General features: G+C 36.0%; 1 protein-coding gene across 2 annotated transcripts in view; it reads left to right on the top strand.

The window, feature by feature from the left end:
• PLCE1 (phospholipase C epsilon 1) overlaps positions 1-22,868 on the top strand; it is a 137,875-nt gene that overhangs the window by 66,518 nt on the left and 48,489 nt on the right. For both annotated transcript variants that reach the window (XM_059851618.1, XM_059851617.1), the window contains exon 4: positions 19,283-19,599. In XM_059851618.1, coding sequence (XP_059707601.1) covers positions 19,283-19,599 — 317 coding nt within the window. The remainder of the gene's footprint in view (positions 1-19,282; positions 19,600-22,868) is intronic.

The following is a 22,868-nucleotide window of genomic DNA, read 5'->3' as shown; positions in this document are numbered from 1 at the left end:
CCTTCAATCCAACCTGTTTAATACATTATAGGCAGAAAGATTTTAAGTTCTGCCAGCATAGCTTGTCTTATCCTTACAGTCTTCTTTCCAGGGTCAGTAAGGCAAGATAGACACATAATTGAACCAGGCAGAAGATTGAAGTTAACCAGTGTATCATACTCCTGGTACATGTCTGTATGGATTTGGATATCCTAATCTGTGTACAGGGCTAAGCAATTAAGAAACAACTGAGTATCAGCTGATTTACATAGATTTTGGTTCCAATAATGTGGTTCCAATGACTGTGTGAGAGTTTGGGTACACTCTTGATCCTTTAACCTGTGTATCTGAGTCTCAGCTTATAGCAATATTTTTCTTGGGAGTCTACAGCTGTTATTTCCACTGAAAGAAAAAAAGAGTTTAAATATATAGAATGAGTCTGTGTTGTTAGAGGTTTGTTGTGAGGAAGGTAATAAAGGACATGCTGATGTCTGTGGATGAATGCTGAGAGAGCAGAAGTTTGTGCAAAGTGATGTTAGTTTTAAAATCAAATTTATTATTTTTTTATGACAACTACTCTTCAGGAAAAAAAAGGGATTCTGAGTGCAGATAGTTCATCCCTGAACTCCTTATGATTGTTTATTATTTCGAAGGTCTGAACATTTGTTTGAATGGACCTTGTAAAAGTAGTGTCCATGGGAACTTTTAAAGTGTAGAATGGAACTTTTTTGGTATGTTTATGTTAGCATGTCAATCATGAGCAGAAAACCCCAAGGACTCAAGCAACGAGATGACTCAAAAGTCATCTCTTGAAGCTTTGGTTTTAGGAAACAAACTAGAAGAGAAAATTCATTTTGTAGGATAATGCTGTTCTATTTCTCCAGACAGAATTTTTTTGCTAAATTTCAATAAATAATGTACAGTTTACTTAGCAGATCAAAGACATTCAGGTTTTTTTCCTTTGGGCTTTCAGATATTTGCTTTTATAACTAGTGAAAAATACTTTAGTAACTAACTCTATAATGATGAGAAATGCTTAATTTTATGGTTCATTTTATATATTTGTAGTGAGATAGCATTAATAGAATTTATATTTATAAATAAAATTAAAGTTTTCTATTGCATTTCCATGTGCATCCTTATGTTTTCATATATTACATGATTTTTTTTGAAAATCTAAGTGTCCTAGTTTCCATCTGGAAGTTGGAAACAACACTAAATTGTCATTCTTCCAATTAAGAAAGAATATGCTTGTGTTGTCAATGAAAAAATAATGGTGTGTTGGCCAGATCCCATGGTCATTCCTTCAGTAGAGATTTTTCAGACAAGACGTATATTCACCGTATAAACAAAGTGTCTCTGAGTGTACTGCTCGCATTCCAGCTCTGCACAGACCTCTCTCAGACTTCCTGGGGAAATGGAGAAAGCTTTCTTGTGGCAGCATATTGGTTTTCAGTCTTGTGTACTCTAGCAAATTTCATAACTAACTTTTCAGTGATGTAGTCCTGCTGCTTGTAAAAGTGATGTAAACTGTGTGTAGGGAAGGGTAAGGTTAGAATGAAGAAAAGAAGTGATGAAAGAGCCAGAGCCAGATACTGACTATGGGATGAAGGCAGGGGTTTGGTTTCTACTTACTTTCTGAACACAGATGCAATCTGAGGGCTATGCTGTCTTTTTAATTCCCCCTATTAGTAATTTCTTCGAGGTAATCTCATTTCTGGAAGCCTCGGGGAGGTTTTCCTCTACTTTGCCTCTCAAATAAACTTTTTTGGAAGGTTGCCTAAGTCATAGCCCTTTGTCTCGTTAAAGTTAATGCTATTGCCTTTTACTAGGGTTGTTAGTGCAGTGAGCATAATAGCTGTAAAGGTAGGGCATTTGCTAATAAACACACATTGTGGTTCTTGTAATGCTTCAGATGAAGTTTCCTAAAACAAAAGTAATTCCATTTATTACTTTTGGCCTGTTTAAACAACATTGATATAAATATAACTTGTAGCCTGAGTGTAGGGTAACTTATTTCTTAATATATTTAAAGACAAAAATCCAGCAGAATTAAAATGATTCTTGTTTATAACTCTGCTGTCAAAATCAAATGCTTTTAGTCTTAGCAGGATGTATGCTCATCCTTAATTTCTAAACTTCCTTCCATTTGAATCCCGGTGTTTCAGCTTTTATCTGGGGAGGTGGGAAACCTGACCTTTCAGTGAGCCAGCCAAATGCATGTCTTCTTCATGGCTTACACAAGGCATGTCAGTTATGCATTTTGCCACAGTTTGTAGCTTTAAACTGAGCAGCTGTTGCCTCGCTGTTAGTTTGGACAAGTGCAGCGTGGAGACTTTTTTGTGGCACTGAAGTACCTGCTCTTCTGGCATTTTAGGAGGAATCGAAGATTCAATGGAAGGCACATTTGCTGGTAAGATTTGCTCTTCTGTGGCCCGTAGTACACAGTTCTGATTACATACAGGGAGTTAAAGTGATAGTTTTATTTCCAGAGAAGTAACTTGGGTGACAGTCTTCTAATCTTATTTTAGATCTATAATGGCTGCATTTAATAATAGTGCTGTAAGGACACAAAGCTGTTTCTAGGTTGAAAATGAAGTAAGGATTTAATATAAGCAATATGAAATAATGTCTTAACTGTGGATTTTTTATTTCAGCTTGTTTGAAATGGAATGCAATATTTCAAGTAATTTAGGAAAATTGCTTTGCATTTATTTGGTTCGCATTGCAACTATTTCAGTATTAAATAATGTTGTGGGACATTCCTTTGTTTCTTATTCTACAAAAAACAAGTGTCTGTTGCAAAATTGCTGGACAAAATGTGAATTTCAGTACTTTAAAAAATACTAGAAGAAGGTAAGTATTTTTTTCCTAAAGTATGTAAGTGACTCAAACATTGCAAGTTCATAACATGTTTTTGAATGTAAATGCACTGCTACTTTTTCTTTAATGAGCTTTTCTACCTGGATCTTCAGTATGCAAGTTTATAACTTGCAAGCAGTTTTTGTTTCATGGTTGCTTAAGGGGGTTTACCGGTTTTTTTTCCTTTCTGAATGACATGTATGCATAGTAGTATGTAATAGCAATGTTTTGCTCCTAACTGGTCTTAAAGAAACACCTCCATTTGCTTGTTTTTTTCAAGTGACATTTGTAACTTGAATGAAGGTTCATAATATTTTACTCTGTGAAAGGAATGTCCTTCATGTGCTAACTCTCCCATTGCCCTAATCTGACTGTTAGCTAAAGGCTGTGACAAGCATTCACCATTTGAAGTGATAGCACCCCATTGCAATAGGAAAGTTGTCATGGTTGTCAACACCTTTATTCTCACCTCAGTGATTCAGAGAGCACAGGAAAAAAAGCACCCTGATATCAAGTGTATCTGTATTAACTGCAAAGCAATGGTGGTTTTGATGTGCCTATTCAGTCAGCGATAACAACTCTGAGATAACTAGAAGTATTATAAGAAATGGAGTGAAATTTATTTTAGTTAATTTCAACTCAGACCCTTCCCTTTGGCTGTTTTGTAATGTTTTTAGCTTAGATTTGAGGTGGAATGGTGTAAGCATTTTTCTAAAAATTAGGCAGATGTGAGGATTTTTCTTAGGGCATAATTGATTTAGCTTTTATTTAAAAGGATTCATATTGACATAGTTTTAGAATGTTTAGGTATTTGCTTTTGCAATACTAGTTATGTATATAAAAGCATTGCTACATATTTTAGTAATTCAGAAATAAGTAATTTGCCAGGAAGATTTATCAAATGCGAATTGAAATTGTTTCACAGCAACAGTAAAAGAGCTAGGATACAATTTGATGCTAAAAGAACCTTTAACTTTTTCTTGAGCTTAATTTTAAGGGCTTTGCACAACTCTACAGTAATTACATATATTTGTCTGCATTTCCCATGGACTTAGTGCGACAGATTTCATGCACACTTTCAGCTTTCTTTGTAAGTGTTGAGGTCTTCTAGGAAAGGAATAGATCTGCTGCTGTTGCGTTATGTCTCCTCTCTTTGCCCCCATCCATGGGCTGGAGTGGTGTCTCCTAAGAGCATTTTTCTTTGAGAGGGGAAAAGAATTCTCAATCTGGAAAAGCTATTGCTTCAAATGCCTTTTATTATGTTACTGATATCTTTAGAGAGCTTTTTATCTGGAGTTGTTCACCTCTATTTGCTTGTTCAAATTTAAATTGCAAAGCTCTGCAGAGAAACACAGCAAAATGGTCCTGTGGAGGGCTGGGAGTTGGGCTGGATAATCCTTGTGGTTCTTTCCAGCTCAGCATGTTCCGTGATTCTGTGAAAAATTTCTTTAATATGGATGAAGTACCATAAATATTTGTAACTTAGTCTAAAAATGATTATACTGTTTTTTCAAATAAACTGCTCTTCTTATTAATTTCTTGAAGTTTCAAGTTGGAATTCAGAAGAATTCCGATTGGAAATGTCATTAATCTTTGGGACTTGATTCTGAAAATAGCTACACCTAAAAAGAATACTTTTGCCATATTTGCTTAGAGGAGTTAGTTCTGTTCTTGTGTTGGTGTAGGCACTCGTCTGATAAAATGTAATTAACATTTTAGGAACTCATTTGTGGTATTATACTTTAAAGCACCATGAAATAGCTTTGTTATTGTTTAAGTTGAAGCCTTCAATTGAAAAAAAAAAAGAACCTTAGAAGCAGAATTTTCTTCTAGGCTTTAGGTGTTCATAATATGCAGTTCTGTAATTGCCATGAAGTAGAAGGAATCAAATTAAATCATATAGTTCATGTCTACCTCATAGGTACAGTATTTGAATATAAAACCTCCTAATAGCTTCTAACAAAACTTTTAAGTATATATTGAGCACAAAAAAGAAGAGGTGCTGCTTCAGGTACTGGTTGTCTTGAAGATGGTGGTAGGATTTGCATACAAGGTCAGTGTTTGGGAGAGAAGTCTTCAGGTATTTTCCATAACCATATATAGAATTAATTTCTCTAAAAAAGACATCAAGAGGAAATTTTGAATTCTTGTTTGCAAAAATAGAACTAGAACTGTGTCAGTAACTAGGAATTCTGTTTCATTCCAAATCACCAAAATATTATAGTTTCTTTTGTTCAAAAGAAACAGATCCTTCAAAAACCAAAACTTTTCTTTGAACATCAAATATTGGAAAATATTTCAGAAAGCTTGTTAAGGAAAAAAAGGTTTAATGATTGCATGGATGATGGTACATCAGATTTGAAAACAGGAGGGCACTAACAGCATATTGTTTGGGAAAGTAAGAGAGCTTATAGAATTGCAAAGCCTGTTGTCAGTGGAGACATTTATCTGGTCTGACTCCTTCTAAGTTGTCTCTATTCTGAGCTCAGTAGTCAAAAGGCAACTGTGCTACTGTACAGCCTTCTGAAGAAGCCTGAGAACTATCATCCACATGCACAACTTTTCCCAGTGGTCATTGGCACTCCAAGGCAAAGAAGGGTGGCACTTCTACTGTGAGTTTGTCTGTCATCAAGGACCAACCATTTGTTCTTGTTACATATTTTTTCTGCTGGATTTAATTAGTTCAAATCTGATGTATTTCCCCTGTTAGAAGGTACTTGCATAACTGCTACAGTCAAGTCTCCTCTCAATTTCACTTTATTGAACTAAAGTTACATTTGCATAATACATAACATTTCTGATCTAAATATCTTTCTCTGGATCTCACTATTCAAGCCTGGAATAATTTTATAGCCTCTTTGGATACTCTGTGGTTTGTCTGTATCTTTTAGAAATACTGAAAAGATAACTGTGTGTTACTGGTGTCATCCATGATCTATGCAGGGGGACCTGGTTTTGCCAGCACCACCTCCTAAAAGCTCATAGACAAAATTTTGTTTTAGGGTCCCATCTTATTTCTTCAGAGCTGTTTACCTTAGGAAAGCAAAAATCCTTTTCATACACAGGATTTGCAGTTCTTAGGTCTAGAATACTTTCTATTTCCAATAGATCTATTATCTGTACACTAACCTGACTACTTGCTTTTCTGTTAAATTTGAATTTGTGAGGTAAAATGGTTAACTGCCACGTAACAGTCCTGGAATAATTTGGGTTGGAAGGGACTGTGCTGGTCTTAAAGACAAATATGCTTTATTTTTCCAGTTGTTTTATTTTCTTCCTATATAAACAATATCGTTGACACGGTTGGCCCTAACTCTATTTAAAACCTGAACTGCAATATAGGTAGCAGTAGCACCACAAGGAAGGAAGAGGAGTGCTAATTTTTGCTATGTACTTTTATAGAAGGAATTAATTGCATTTGAAGTCTTCAGGTTAAGGGAAATTTCTTAAAATCTGAGGAAGGTGCTAGTTTTGAGTTTTTTTTCCGATGGTACAATCAGTGGCTTTGAAAGTTTCCTGTAAAGAAAGGACTGCAAACACCCTTTGTAGTATAATCTGTTAAAGCTTAATGACAAAGACACAATTCATTAAGGAGTCTTGTGACTGTTTAGAACGGCTTTTATGTAGCAAGTGTATTAATCCTGTGAAAGCCAAATGTAATAAATACTTCCATTTTTTTACAAGATAGCTAGTTTCAGCAGTATAGTATATAGAGCTATATACTCTGTTTGTTTGAACACAATCTTCTTTAAATGTACCTTTTTTAATTTACCTCATGATGCCTGAATGACATAAACTAAACAAAGACAATTACAGAAAATAGTTGCTTATATAATTGCTTATAGCAGGGTTTAGTCTAAGCAGAACTATATCAATTTACTAGTGAAGTTATAGAAAAGCTTGCAAGGATAAATAAGTACTTAGAGCATTTATATTTGAGGTAGGAAGAAGTAATTAATATTGAGGCAAGTCATAGATGTTGAGATTGTTTAGATCTCTATTATGAAGTTAAGGTTGATTTAATACTTTGTGTAGTCTATTGTTATGCTTCTTCTGGCTTCCAGATATGTGCCTGCCCTGTTCTCTGCTGTCTGCTGTATTCCACTAATCCCCCTCTGGCTTAAACTCCTGTGTCATAGAGCAGATTTCAGTTCTAAGGCTAAATCACACGGGCTTCTCCACTCTGTAATTTAAAAACATATGAAAGGAAGAATCAAAATCTTTGAAGCTTTGACTTTTTGGCAATTCTTGTAATTGTGATGAGTTTTTTTCATTCAGCTGCATAATATTTTTGCTATCTCAGTACTACAGAACCTTTCTTGGACTTCAGAGTTTTATTAAGCATATCAGCATTTCCCCTGGTAGCTTGCCTGGCCATGTCTGTACTGCATAGCACTCGTGGCTCTCTCTGAAGTGGTGAGGTAGACAATGATGCCATTGGTCCTTCAGTCCTTGGTATAGCCACTGAAAGTATGTGACTGTGCATTTGATGTGTTCTGTATGTTTGTGAAAGGACTTTTGATTATATTGACCTGAGTTTTGCTGTGTATTTCTCTTTTCTGCTTTAAAATGCCTCTCAGCATCCTTTGAGTTGTGCTTCTGGCACAGCCTTTGTGATTCCAGAAACCTTGCTAAGAATAGCTGGCTAGTAGCAATACTTTCTTAAAAGAAAAACTGCCATGATATAATACTTACTTAACATCATGAACGTGACTTACTATGATGGGAAGTTGTAAATTCATGTTAATCCCTTATAAAAATAGCGTATGAATTTTCCTTAGCTTCCCATCAGCTTCCTCATGAGAAAAATCAGCTCATTAAGGATGCAGGCTGTTACAACTCTCTTGAAAATTTTCTGGTAATTGGCATTGTTAGGTGTTTGCATTGAAAGATACCTCTCAAAATTGCCTTTTAAAATTTGGAAATTGCATTCTAGAGTAAGGAATAGCTTCTTTAATTTAATTCAGTAAACTCATTACAGAATCCTTTTCTTTATGCAGTAAATTTAGCAATGGTAACTGGACTTTGCCAAACAGGTATTGTACTATACTGGAAACTTGCATTCAAATTGCAAATAAGGAAAAAATGTGTGACTAAGAGGATTGTTGCTATTCTAGGTAGAGAAATTGGTTTTACTCTTCTTGAATTATGAGAGGAAGTAGTTTACAGAAGAAAAGAGCTGAATTACTTCCCTTCTGAAAAAAAAAAAAAAAAAAGGCAAACACTATGGCAATAATTTTACTTTATTCCTCTGTAGTTACAGACTTCCCTTTTTTCCAGGCTGGCTTCCTCAGTTGTATTTTAACCCTACAGGAAAAATGCTAATTGGACATATTGTACATTTACAATACGTATTCACCAATGATCTTGAGAAAAGACTGTTTCTGGGGGAAGAGAAAAAGAAGATAAACTAATCCACGCTAAAATAAACAATAAACATATATTAGGAAAGCCATCTGTGTTTTGCCTGCATGGACCCCTTTGCATGTTGTTTGCATGTTGTTTTTCCTTCCTTTAAATTATCTGTTAAGTAACATACCTTTTGTCCTGAGAGCACTCAACCCAGGATACTTAGCCCATAATACTGTATTTCTCAGAAGTGGCTATTAATAGTAGCTTTGAAGATAGTCCACTTTTAAATCCAACCACAAGGAAAAAATATAAATAATATGTACAATACAGTAGTCCAAAATAGTTCAGTTGGAAGGGACCTACAGATCATCCAACTGCAGTAGCTAGACTTAATTCTTTTAAACTAAAACTTAGGAGATTGTTTTTATCCAGGAACACACATAAGGATTACGGCCAGGGCATCAGCTGTGATTTTACCTCTGTGTTTCTGTGCAGTGTAAACAGGACACAGACCGAATGATATTTTGTAGGCAGACACCTAAGGAGGAGTAGCACAGCTCTGGCTATGTTGGGGTAGAGTGGAGGTACCTGACCCCTATGACAGTGCTCTGCAGGACATGCGAGAAGAGCCGTGGATTTGCTGCACAGCATTCCCAGTGGCTGCAGGTTACTGACTGGGTCATCATCAGTTAATGACATATTCATTTTCACATCTTGAACATCTCCCTCTCTTTTTGAGCAGTTTCAGTGAATACTCTTTTGGTATGTCTTAAAATACTTTTAAGCCATTTCTTTAATTATGAAGTGTGAGTGCTGAATGGCTGTGAATAATGAATATTAGCTTTGCCCTTCAGCCTGTTATGTAATCCATCAATTTATTTCCAGTTCATAATTTTTCTCCCTTTTTGGCATCTTTTTCAATTAGTGTCCTTGGTTCGCTCATTTATTCTTGTGTGAGAGAATCTTTTAAGATTTTCCTCTACATTGTGAATTCTGAACTAGGAGGTAGAATTACTGCAGTATTTCTTTTTAGCAGCATAGAACTTGCTGTTCTTATCAACTCTTTGTCAAGTATCTTTATAAATTATGGTACTGTCTTTAACAGGACTTTAAAAAATGTGTTAAAGTGTGTGAAAAGTGTTTTAGGTTCTTCTTATTAGGTTCTTCCTGCTGTACACTGCTGACACAAAACTATTATCACAATAGTTTTGTGGTGTTCCATTACAATGCCTTAATAAATCATGCCGTTTTCTTTGATGTGTCTTAGGGCATTTCTACGTGTATGTTTTTGTTTAAATACAGGTATATTTCCTGGATTTTGTTTTTGATAAAAATCTAAAAATCTTGGATATCAAATTAAATTATAGCTGCTACAATAAATGTCCTATTCACAAAACGTTCTCATTATCAGGGAATATAAATAAGTTAAAAAGTTAAAGACATTTTGTACACAGGTGCACAATCAAAAGTATCTGCTGTTAGTGATTTTATTCTCTATCCATTTTCATAGTTACATAAAGGACAGATCTCAAATAAACTAGTGTAGGAACAGATTCTGTTTAGGGAAATACTGAAAGCAGGCCAGAATGATGAAAACTCTGAACTGATTGAGCATTTTTCAAGTGTATTCCATTCTTTTAAAATTCTTTCACCGCTAAGCTTCAGGGCTTAAATTGGGAACATCTAATCAAGTGTTGTTTTTACTGGATGTGGCTTGGATTAATTTTGTTCCAATAATCAGTAAGAATAATAAGCAAAACACCTTATGCAGCAGATTTGCCTGCCCTTTGGTCTGTGGAAAATCTGGTAGCTTGTCTCATACACAGCTTGTCTTTCCTTTGAAGATTCAAAAGGCAAGAAAAATTAGTTGTAAGTGTTGTACACTTACCAGATCTTACTTAATTTTCATGTTACTCTTCGACATGATTAAGCTCTCAGATTGACATCTCGTGTTCCTCTTGTATCCCTAACACCAATGGCAGTTGTAGTGTTTGCTTCACTTGGTATGACTCTGAAGCCATAGGAAACATTCTTAATATTTTTACCTTGAAGGACTATATATATATATATATATATATATATATATATATATATATATATATATATATTTAGTGATTGTTTTGCAAATTGAAGCAGTTTTCATTTGGATAGTTATTTGAATTTGGGCATTCCTGTGCAATATTTGGAAAACTGGACCAGATGGAAGCAGACCATTCCTCTTTCTCACCTATCCTTGAAGGGTCACTGTTGCATATAGTCTGGTCTTCAGGATAAGACCAAAGTAAGGAAGATGATGCTTTTTACAAAATGTATTTCTGAGGTTCTTAAGGCCAAAAATGAGTTTTAATTTTTGCTTATAGTCATTTATAAAGTTGTGCAGCAAGGTGCAAACTTCAACAGATCATTAATTAAATGCAGGGATTGTTGATGTCAAAGTCCAGTGCACTCAGACTAGAAAGAAATGCCTCAAGGTGAGGCATTGAAAATGTCTCTTGCAGTTTTACAGTTATTTGTTTATTTATATATGAATGCTATATTTTGCTGCAGCTACAGTTTGTATAGTCTTTTAAAATTAAAAAGTTCCTAAAACAACAACAAAAAAGAAAATATAGAAAATCAGTATCATAAGCTCTTGCTTTAGTGGGTACCTAACTTTATATACATCTTATTTTTAACATCTTTCTTTTCCATAGGTATGTGTATATATATTCTCAAACTACATTTTTGTTTGCATTTTCTTCCATACTCACTGATTTATAACAGAGTTCTTTCATTCTTAAAATTGAAAAGCTTCTGCATTACATAAATGGAAAATAATAGAAGTAAGATTAATTTTTACTGTCTTGATTGAAATACGCAAATATGGGAGCCTGACTTGAGATTCTTGCACTCTGTCTAGTCACTGGATATTTCTCCATTGCAGCATTAACTGAAAGTTGTATGCATTTAAATTTAATTTTGAACAGCAGCTCCTGCTTTGATTTTGGACATGCTTTGTATCAGTTTTGGGAGGTGAGGTTAAACCTTGAGTTGTGCTTTAACTCAAGCAGTAACAAGTTCATTTTGCAGTGAGAATTATATGTTCTTTTTCTACAATACTCTTTTCTTCCAAAGTAAACTCATAAATCCTCCCTTTTGGCCATTTTGTTCTTATGGGCTGGAATTTATCTGGTAATTTACATGTACATTTGTTTAGCATTTGAACTTAACATTCCGTATGTTATGCTGTATTTATATCCAGATCTTAAAAGGTCTTGAATACAGATGCTACGCAGAGAACCCTCCTGCTGGTGTGTGTTGCTTAAGTCAAAATCCTGTTAGTCTACCACTGTGACAGCCTTTAGGAGAAAGATTTAAGAAATGTATGTAAAAGTGGAATATTTCTGAAATAATTCAGGAGTTTTGCAGAGGAGGAGATTCATTAGATGGGATTTCATTGCAGGAAAAAAATTAAAAACCCAAAAACACTTGAGCAGCAAGTGTGGTGGTGTCATAATAACCTCTTTCCAGCCTTTTCACATATCTGTTACACTGTGGTATAAAGGTGTATATTTAGAAGATCAGTCATTATAGCCCAGAATTCCTTCATCCAGCCTTCCTGGTGATAGCTGCCTCTGAAGCAATGAAATCTTGTGTCTGGTCTTGCACAGTGCGTGCTGCAGCATGCCACAGCAAGACAGATGGCATGTTGGTATCAAACAGCTTTTGAGAGCTAATTTTCAACCAGTCAACCAGACATTCAGAGTCTATCTACCAAATTATAATTAAATCTTCTTCTGGCAGGTGTTCTGAAATCAGGATATAGTTTCATGAGATGCAGCAGTAGGTGAAGGTCCCTTAAAATAGCAGGTCTTAGGTGGCCCATTGCCATACATGTAGACTGGAAGCAATAAAGCTGCTTTCTGACTTAACGTGTACATGGTGAATCTCTTCATACTTCTGGCAGCACTGCTGATTCATCTCTCCATAATACCTATGTCTGTGTTCAGCAAACCCTGTGTGACACAGGGTGCCCTTTGTAGCTGAAGTATCCATTTGCTACCCTGTTAGCCTCAGGGTCATTTGTTACAGGTACTGCCTTCAAAGCCTATTTTTGCAGATGCAGAAGAAATGTTTACTGGCTGGAGTTACCACACAAAAACTATATTGATTCTTATGCAGATATTCTGCATCCATTGATAGTTGTACTTTTCTGCATGACGATGCAGTCTCAGCTCTTTGCTAGCTGACCTGAAAATGGAAAGGAGTTGGAAAATCAGTATCAAATTGGATAAATTTTGTCCTGAGATCTTCTGATTTTTCCAAGTCAAAATTAATGTTACTGTGCTACTCGTTGCATCTTTTTCCTTGGGAATTTACAGCCAGAAGAAAACCCAGTGGATCTATTTATTATGAACAAGTCTGTGATTGTTTTTGTCAGTCAGTACCAGCCAACCTGCATACAGAGAGGAAATGGTTGGTTAAATGTGTTGACAATGTATGGTAATTCAGAGAGAAGCAGCCAAGTTCTCCTGTACACTGCAAAATATTTCCATGAATGACTCAGGATAGTGGAGTGGTAAAACCTTGGATACACTTCCAGAAATCTGAGCAGCAATGTGGCTGTAATTACACACAGCAGTGTAGCTGTACACTAGGGATGATGGGAGGCAGGCATGGCAGTTCAGGTGTGGTGAAATCATGGTGATGCTTTGAATTCCTTTCATGTATGATGTCAGTGCTCATATTTCACAGAGATTTCACAGAATATTTTGAGTTGGAAGGGACCCAGAAGGATCATTGAGTCCAACTCTTAAGTGAATGGCCCATACAGGGATAGAACACATGGCTTTGGTGTTATTAGCACATGCTCCAGGCAACTGAGCTAATATCAGTAAATCTAGTTTAGAACCAAGATTTTCTAATCCAGCCATAAGCGGAGTTTAAATAGGTTTTCAAGCTCATACTTATGGGTAGGAACTTCTGAAAAATGTAAGGACTGCTACATAGTTGTTAACTCAAAGTTAGTATATTAAGAAATCCTTAATGCTGATCATCTTTAAATCAACTTTACAATCTGAATGAATGTTTTGTTGTGCATAGGTTTTACCCTGTGAAAATGTTTACCCAACTTTTGTAGTTAAAGAAAAATTCTCTCCCATGCATGTGCATCTCAGCTGTCCTAATAATTATGTCACTTTTTTAGATAAATTTGTTTCAAGTCAGAAATTATATAGGCAGGTTGTATCTCTTAACAATACAATACTTTCATGTTTTTTCCCCCTGGGATTTCACATGATTGATGCTATAATTGCAAAATTTAAAAAGTATGTTCAGAGTCTGGTTTTCAAAACTGAACTCTTTGCCAGTTCCTAAAGCAAGAAGTGATTTTAGGAGTTACTATTGTTACAATCACTCCATATATTTCTTTTTGCTGAATTCCACTATTCAGTCAGTTAATGAGTTAGGATTTTGTGGTATTGCTATTACTATGACTGAATTAAACTCGAAGCAGGCATTCTTGAACTAGCTGTGAAGTTTGCTCTTTTATTCCAAACCTGAAAAGGATCCTGTGCCCTCAGAGTGTATCAGTACTCTTACTTTGTCTAATTAAAAAAAAAAAATTTCTACAGACCCTAGCTCATCTTCTTTTCTTCAGGTTATCTCTATGTGTTCTGCTTGCTGATGCCTAGGTCCTAAAGAACTCCAGTTTTATTCAGTGCAAGTACCCTGTAGAGCAGAGCTCCCCTGCTGATAATAATTTCCAATGTGTGCTGACAGGCAGTTTTAAGAGGTAGCCCATATTGCTAGATTTAAGTATATGAACAGAGAATCTGAGTGTCTTCTCATTTGATTACTTGACTCATAAGTAAATTTGAAGACGAAACAGATCTATTGATTTCAGTGGTTTCTACAGTGAAATTGAACTTGAATGTGATCCTGTTCTGTGTCAAGCTTCCCACTAAGTTAACTATCAGGCTCTTTAATACTGGAGTGAGTTGTTTGCAGTCAAAATTGATAGTGGTGAATTCATGTTCATTAAGGAAGAGAGAGATATTTTTAATTAGATAGAAGAGAAACAGGAAATTAACAAAAGCTTGTTGGTTTGGTTATTATGGTATCAAGATATGTTGCATCCAAGGAACAGCAAAACAATGTTATCCCAGTTGTGCTGATCTTTTCTGGAAGCTGGTGTTCAATTAAACTGCTGTATATTGCATAGGTGTCTTCTGCCTGGGGAGCTTTTATTGTACTTTTCCTCTTTTTTGAACAGAACAGTTCTACATTTTCTATATTGACAGATGTTCATCTGTGGCTATTTCTTAATTTATTTTTACTGTGGTCAGTTTTTATTTTCTCGCTGTACACATAATCCATATATTCTCCTAAAGCATATGAACAGTTTGGAGGATATCTGTAGCATAGCTTAATATAAAGGCTTTTATTAGAATCTATTTATTGCACACATTTTAATATCAGCAGAGCAAAAGAATCCTCTTAAGATTTTTCTATATTTTCAGTTAGATTAGTGTAACGTCATAGAAGCAAAGTCTATTATCTAAAAACTATCTAAGTTAAAAGATATTATAATAGGTTGAGTAGTTACTTTTATTCTTACAGCTACTGAAATTCGTCTTTTGCTCTTGAGCGCACTTTGTCATAATCACAAGATCTTTGCCAGTAGCCTTCTAGAGAGTGAGCATGTTGTTAGGGACTGTACTTTTCACTTTACTGCTTTAAAACTGTTTTTTGAATGTAGAGATAGAATATTTTTTTTAATCAAAGTAAATGTAGAAAGAAAAGGACCCAGAAATAAAACTTAGACAGAAATCCAGTTATTGAATCTTTCCGTTCATCAAACTTTGTTGAAAGTAGATTTTCATATTCTAGGCAGGCTTACTCTTTTTAGATGGCATTCATTTAAAAAATACAGTGACTTCTCCCTGTCACTGTCTATTTTTCTCCCATTCTTAAAAAAATTATTCTTTTGTTAGAGAAGAGACTTCTTTGTTCCCACGAGCATCAGCAATGATTAAGTCAGTCCAGGAGTTCTTTGTTAAAGCTAAGCAGAGGTTATCTTGTTTTGATTAATAAAAGCAATACTTGCAGTGTTAAAGATTATCTGCTTCAGCTGTTTATCAGCAGGATAAGCAAAGCTATCCATTTCAGCTTTAGGCAGCTCGCAAATGAATAGTCTGGGTACTCATTTTCTTGTAGTATTTTTAGCATTACCTTAATGTGATGCAGCACAAAACCCAGTAATATTTACTGCAGCAGCAGCAGCTAATTTTAGTGAGGATTGTATCTTGCCTTAACTGTGAAAAAAACTACTGTGATTTGGGTCTGAAAGCAGTTCCATTCTGCAAGTTACTCTTAAGGACCTGGCCATTCTTTGAAGTGCAGAAAGATACTATCTGTTTGCTGAAGAACACAAACTGACAACACAAAGCTGGAGGATTTGCGTATGAGACTGGATAAGGAGTTTTAGAGCAGAAGCAGATCTGTTCCTGGAGTGAAAAATGGTAGAAGTCTGAAGCATACACACACAAAAAGATGAAAAAATAGTCCAGGAAAAAAAAAAACTAGCTTAATACAGGCAAAGAGACAGAAAATAGACTTTCATGCAGAGTGTAAATCATGGAAGGTGGTGAAGCTGAGAATAAGGATCCTGGATTTTCTATGACAAAACACAGAAGACTGGAATGAGGAAAGAGAAGATATCTGAATCTGGAGAGGTTAATTATGCCAGCAACCAAGACTTGCAAAGATGTGAATTATGGAAGAATTAAATATTTTTAGGTGTAGAAAAAGTCAACACAAATAAGTTATGCTACTTACTTAAATAAGTTATTTCTACTTCTTCAGTATTTATAGCCATGCTTTAGCCATGAGCTGTGTGCCTTCAGATTTCTGTTTCGCCTGTGTTCCTCTCCTTGGATATCAGCTGCATTTTTGTGCAGCAGCCTGTTCCATGTGCTCTCACATTACAGAGAGAATTTACATAAAGTTCTTCCAGTTTAATGAAGAATTGAGAAATGCTAGTTTGAAATTCAATGTTTTGAATCAGGAAGTGTTTTATTTATTTTCAATCTTCTTTCAAATCCAGCAATATTAGTGGCTGCTCTTGAGTCATCTTGGCTTAGCTTCCATGAAAAGATTTTCTTTTTGGCAGCTTCATTTTTTTGTTAGAGCGAAGCTGGGTTGTGAAGATTTCATTATGAAAGATGATAGTTCCATTAAATGTAGTTTTGTTAAAGGCATTCAAAATCCCTGCACTAGCTTTCTGCTGGATTTGATCAATGGGCAGTCAGTCTAGTGAAATCCAGTTCTAATGAGATATTTATTCCTCAAGAATAAATATGAGATATGTTTTAGAGCCAGCCTTAGCTGTGGTCACTTGGTGGTGTTGAGCCTTGTTCTTAGATGTGACAGGTTGTGCTAAGTGAAGCCTGAAGGGTGATTATGCTTAGGCAAGGTAATGTGCAAAGGATTGTGATCAGTACTCTACCCTATTGCAAATTCAGTGTCAACTTTTGCCAGATTTTGAGGTCTTTGTGCATGGTGTAGTTGGTACAATAATGGAGAAGGTGAATTGTTAAGAATGCACCTTTAAACCTCATCAGCGAGCAGTGCGTTGCAGAACAGCTTCTCTTTGCTCTTATGTTATCTCTCTTTCACCAGTCACTAGGCACTCCTTACAGAGTTATATCTTCCTTTCCTGCCATATTGGCAGCTATAAGGTGTTTACAACTGTACTTACCAAATAATGTTGGATTTGCAAAGCACCAGTATCGCTGAGGCATTGCACTGTCCATAGTACTTGCTGTCTGTCCCCTGTGGTACGTGATCACCTGCAGCCAAGCCATCATCTGAGCCGTCTGGCCCAACTGTCCTTTCCTGACCTTGGTGCTTGTTCCAGAGACTGGATGTTTCTGACAGCTACAGCTTTTTACCAATTGGGATGTGTTAGTTGCCTTCTTGGAGTGCATCTTCTGGTGCAGTTTTGTCTGAAAAGAATATATTTTTTTGCACTAAGACTAAACTAAAGCACAGTAAGTGAGGATGCTTGGGAGGTTGACTTCAGAAGTCCATTTGTGACCTAAAGTAAATGTACAATATAGACATAACCAAACGCCCTCCATTTCAATGGCGAGATATGGGGGAGGCTGGTGCAGGCTGTGCTTTCTCTGCCTTGGGTGGGAAAGGCTTTCATGCACATGGAGTCAGTGAGGCATTGTGACTTCTAGGGAGCAAGTAGGTGTTGGTGGGTGTTTGTGTCACGGCTTCCATATCATCTTCTTCCTGAGATAATGCTGGTTGTGACAGTGACAGTTCAGCCCATATATGTAAGGCATGTGTAAATACATAATCCTTCTAATATAAAATGAGCATTGTATTTTGCATTGTTTTTATTTAGGCATAAGCTTGTGTTCTCCTGCAAAGTCAAGAATAGTGCATGTGAGTTTTTAATGCTTTTTATTACAAAACCTCTCAGAATAGTTCTGTGCAGGTTGAGGCAGGAAACAGAACTGAAGTCTCATGTAGAATTGAAGCAAAGATGACTGAAAGGGAGCCCAGAAGCTCACTGCACTCCACCTGTTGCCCAAACCAGTGCTGACATATCAGTGGTGTTCTTAACTGGCTTTCCCCCCTCAGTCTTTGCTGCAGGTGTTTCTATGACAGAGATTTCTCAGTATCTGCAGTTACTGTGCAGCACTTCCTTGTTATCACCGAAGTTACAAATGTTCCCCACTATGTAACCAAGATACTGCTTGTTGCAAATTAAGCCCATTACTTTTTTGCTTGCTAGTGTAGACAGAAACAATTTGTCTTTGTTCTTTCAGAAGTTTCTTCTGTATTTGAACATTTCTCAATAGGTTCTGTTAGCCCAAAGACTTTATTTAAGGCTACTGCAATTTATCATTTGACTTTCAGTAGACTATATTAAGAAAAGCCAATTTTCTGTCTTCTTAATTTCCCTCTGATTAATAATAGTTTGCACAAAATGACTTAGAGTGGAAAACTCAGGTAGCATATTTTTTGTTTATTTTAATCAGTCATTATGAACTTGTTTTTTTCTTTCTTAGAGAAAAATAATTGCACCCTTTATCACTTGAGAGCTTATAGATATATTAAAAATACTGGGTAAGAGATAGATCTGTTGTGTGATTCCATTATGTGTAGAAAAAAATCTCTGAAGATATTTCATGAAGCAATGCAAAAAAAGAAACTCCTTTTTCTGAGAATGATGAAGAGTATGTAATATATGGATATGAATGTTTTTACATTTAAGTAATTATTGAAAAATTTTTCAGAGAACCCATTCTAAACTTATCTAGTAAGAAGACTCACTCACTATTTTGGAATCATTGTGTTGATGTTTCATGCTTTCCACACAATCTTAGAAAGCTTGCCTTCTTCCTTCTTAGGAAAAGTTTTATTTTTCAAGAGATATCACTGCTGGGATATTATAAAACTACCATGAATGTTTTGTATTAAGAGATAAAACATGCATGCTCCCAAATATATGCATTTTCTGTGAGGAATGAAAAATATTTTGTGGCCTTGGACATTTGGTTTCACGATGCAGCAAGCTCAGATACAATTTATCTTATAGCAAGTGGATTATGAAGAAAAATGCTGACCCACATGGGTTTTCAATTATCATTATACATTATTTCTTGAGGGAATCGGGTCTCAGTGCCCCAGTCAAGGCCTCAAACTGCTTTGCACCATGGCTGTTACATGGGGGCAAAGCAGAGGCACACTTTGCCAGATGAGCCCTTTATTTGAGGCTGTGACAAGGCTGTGGGTGCTGGAAGAAGGTGTTTGGATGTTTCTGGAAGCAAGTGTGTTTTGGTGGGTGGCTTTACAATCTCCTAACTCTAGTTGCCCTCTATCTAGCCAACACCAGATTAAAAAAAAAAAAAAAGTAAAAGAACATACTAGGTTGTTTAAATAGAAAGAAAATACTTAGAATATAGTGTGTTGCTGAGTAATTGAATGATCAGTTTAACAAAACCGAAATACCAAGCTGTCTCGCTTTTGCGCAGCACGGTCCAAGAGTTAAAGGCAAAGCCCAATGAATTTTTTATTTGCTTTGTTTTAGAGCGCCAGGCGTGTACATCCATGGCTGGCTCCAGCGGCTTTCCCTCCAGCGTGGCCGGTATCAGCAAGGAGCTGATCGAGCTGCAGCACCTCATCCAGTTCCCAGAGGAGGTTGCCAGCATTCTGACCGAGCAGGAGCAGGAGCTCTACCGCAAAGTCTTACCCATCGACTACCTCTGCTTTCTGACCAGGGATTTGGGCAGTGCTGAGTGTCAGAGCAAGCTGCCATCTATTAAGGCATCCATATCTGCTACTATTCTTTCTTCTCCCAATGGAGAACATAATGCTATAGAAGATCTTGTGACAAGGTTTAACGAGGTAAAACAAAACTTTAAAGTTGCTTTTTGTAAGGGTTATTACCTGATGTGTGGATTTGTTATTTCCTTTATCTCTCCGAGCCAAATTTAGCTGTAACAACAAATTTTTAAAATATAACTTAAGATGAACAGTTATTAGCTAAATAACTTGCACTGAATTTAATAGGAGCTATGTGATCAATTTTCTCAGTGAGGCTGGGAAACAGTGGCCTACCTTTTTCTTGCACATTGTAAAGTAAACATGAAGAAAAAAATTATAGACTTCTAATTCTTCGTATTTATACTGACAGTATGGGGTACAGTTTCAGTCACTTTATTATTTTGTTTAGGTGCTGGAGTTCTATTTATTTGTTTTGGATTCTTGTAGACTAAGCAAAATCTTAGGCTCAGCACAGAAGTATTATAAACTAGAATTTTCTGTATTTTCTGTAATATAACACTAGTCTGCACTATTTATTTAATCACTGTGTGTGTCATAAGCATTGTTATACAAAGAAGTGTTACTTGGCCTGACATTTTCACAAGCCAAATGTTGAGTTCTTTAATAAGATTTTATTTTGTTTTCAAGAGGGTGGTCTTCTGATGAGTTTAATAGAAAATTGATTAAGGATTGAGAAAATAGTAAAAAAAATCCACCCAAAACCCCAACCCAAATCAAAAATCAAACCATCAAATAAAAACTCATGTTTTAGCTGCAGAAACATAGAACAGTTTAGTCTTTTTGAGGGGGTGGGGGCATGTGCAATGTTAGCAGTTAGCAGTTTCTAGTATTGTAGAAGTGGAATAAAATGAAGATAAAGTTGACATAATGCTTTTTCAGTTTGCTATCCACTCCATTCTTATGGTGGGTGAGATGAAAATTTTTTACTGCTATGCAAGTAGTAAAGAAAGCCAACATAAAATTTTACATAAAAATGTGCAAGAATGTGTATTAACCCCCAGTGACCTTCCTGTGTGCTGGGCAAAGAAGAATCAGGGAGTGAATATTTAGCATGTTTCCAAGTGTTCCTTCTTGTGCCTTACTGAGATTTAGCAACTAAAATAGGGTAAATATATTGGCTTCTCTCACCTTATTATGGGAATTATGGGAACATACATCAAAGTTGCAACTACAATATTCAGTCTTTAAGCAGAGCCTAAAAATGGTTTTAATTAGCTGCAGTAGCAGTACTCCAGAAGATGTTGGGGCTGGAGAGGACTTTAGGCGCTGACCCTGCTGGGCTGTCCCTCCTGGGGGGCTTCTCAGGGGGTTGAGGCCAGGGGAGATGAGGTGCACTGGCCAAGCTGTGCTTCAGCCTGGTGAGGCACAGTGCCAGGGCAGTTTCTTTAGGACATGTGGCCATCAGCTGTACAAATTAGACTGACCACGATTGTGTTCTGACATTGAAGGGTCACAGGATTGAAAAGCAAGTAGGTCCTGAAGAAGTCTTGTCAGAAATTACAATTTTACGATTAAAGTTGCCTTTTAATGAGGTAGTCAGCATTATCTTTTAATCTTGGAAGTTTGTGACTTTGCAGTTTTAGTTGTCTAGCATTCCTTGTTTGGTAATTGTACAAGGTAGTTTTTTATAAAATTTGAATTAATTCCCAAATATTCAGTGCACAGATTCCTTGGTATTTAGTGCAATAGATTATTTGAAGTATAATCTGGAATACGTTTTTAAAAACCTAGATGGTATGTGTTTAAATGGAGTTATTGTAAAATATTTACTGTTAGTAATAAATCTCTGGTTTGCTATATGCTTTATCTTATGGTGGAGTATATCAGTTGCCGTAGCCAATCACAAGCGTGAACTCTCAAATTGTCTTTGTTTATAAATGGAAAGAAAATTCTTGTACAAAGAGTCATGATTTTGTTGGCAAAACTCAGTGAGCACTTGCTGATTTTTTTGGCATTCCCTATAGAAATACTGAGGTGTATTTATAATATGGAAGCCAAAATTACTTTTAGGATGACAGGCTTCTGATACATGAAGGGGAAAAACAATTCCATGTAATTTTTCTGTTAAATAATAATTATATTATTTAGAGTATTTTTCATAAAACAATATACTTTTTAGTACTTTTTTCTGACAATACATATTAATGAGGAACACTCTATAAAACTTGTGTAAAATGGCAGTCCATCTTGAAGATTTTGGGCTACGTGCATTCAGTATCACCAGCTATAAATAAAGCCTGTAGTCTTTAAGGTTTGATTAAAAATGTAATTGCATAATAGTGGAGCCTTGGGCACAACACGTACTCATCGGTGAGACACAGCTCATACTTCATTTGTTGCTAATAATATCCAATTGATCTTAGAGTCTTGTCAGAGCCAGACTCTAGACCAAGCTAAAGACAGATATTCTTTCCTATTACTAAATGTAATTAAAAGCTGGTTCTGAATTAGTGGCTAGTGTGGGAGGATTAGAGTGAAATACAGTAACATCTACCTTTACAAAACTATTGGCTATAAGTCTCTAAGACTGTGCACTCAATAGTAGTAGCAATATATTTTTCTGCTCTGATGGAGCTTTGGCATTAAGAAGTTTAGTTTTCAAGGATGTAGAACTGTAGGAAGAAACTGTTGAGATTCTGCAGAGTTAGCAGAGCCCTGGCAGCTGGGAAGTTTGGAAAATGGTACCTAAGTGTGTTTTAGGACCATAACAACTATAACATACTTTTTTGCCATCTCTCCTTGTTGCCTACTGTGCCTCTCATCTTGATTCAGTTCTTTCCTCTGATTCTTGTATGACATGAGTTCACCCTGCTTCTTTACATGGAGTGACATGTGCTCCTTCCTCAGTGTCTTATGCCACAGTCTTCCTGGGATTCTGTTTCTTTTTCTGTCTCTTTACCCCCCAGGCTCTTGTACCTTTATGACTGACTCCCAACCGCTCTTCTGCCTGTTACCAGCAAAGCGACCACAGAGACACAAGCACAATGCACATATTGTAAACATTTATGTGTATGTAAACATTTAAAATAATTTCAATCATTGCTTTATATAAACATGAAAAGAGACTCTTGTAACTTGATGTTTCTGGCTTAAGCTTCAAGTAAAAGAAAACCAATAAAACTTTAAACAAACTGAAACATTTAATTTTCCATGCTGACATACACGAACAGAGCAATTGTGGGTTCTTAGACTGAAAGTTGCACCAGATTGGAAGACAGCTGACTGAAGTTAGTCCCGCTGCTGAACTGAAAATGCAAAATCAGAAGTCAAATGCATAAGGTCATTTTTTGGAAAGATACGGTTGCCAAAAAATAAGTTGAAAAGGTTAA

Source organism: Haemorhous mexicanus, chromosome 7, assembly GCF_027477595.1.
Source record: "Haemorhous mexicanus isolate bHaeMex1 chromosome 7, bHaeMex1.pri, whole genome shotgun sequence".
Classification (NCBI taxonomy): Eukaryota; Metazoa; Chordata; class Aves; order Passeriformes; family Fringillidae; genus Haemorhous; species Haemorhous mexicanus.
The sequence above is the reverse complement of the archived record's forward strand: the minus strand, read 5'-3'. Positions and strand labels throughout refer to the sequence as shown.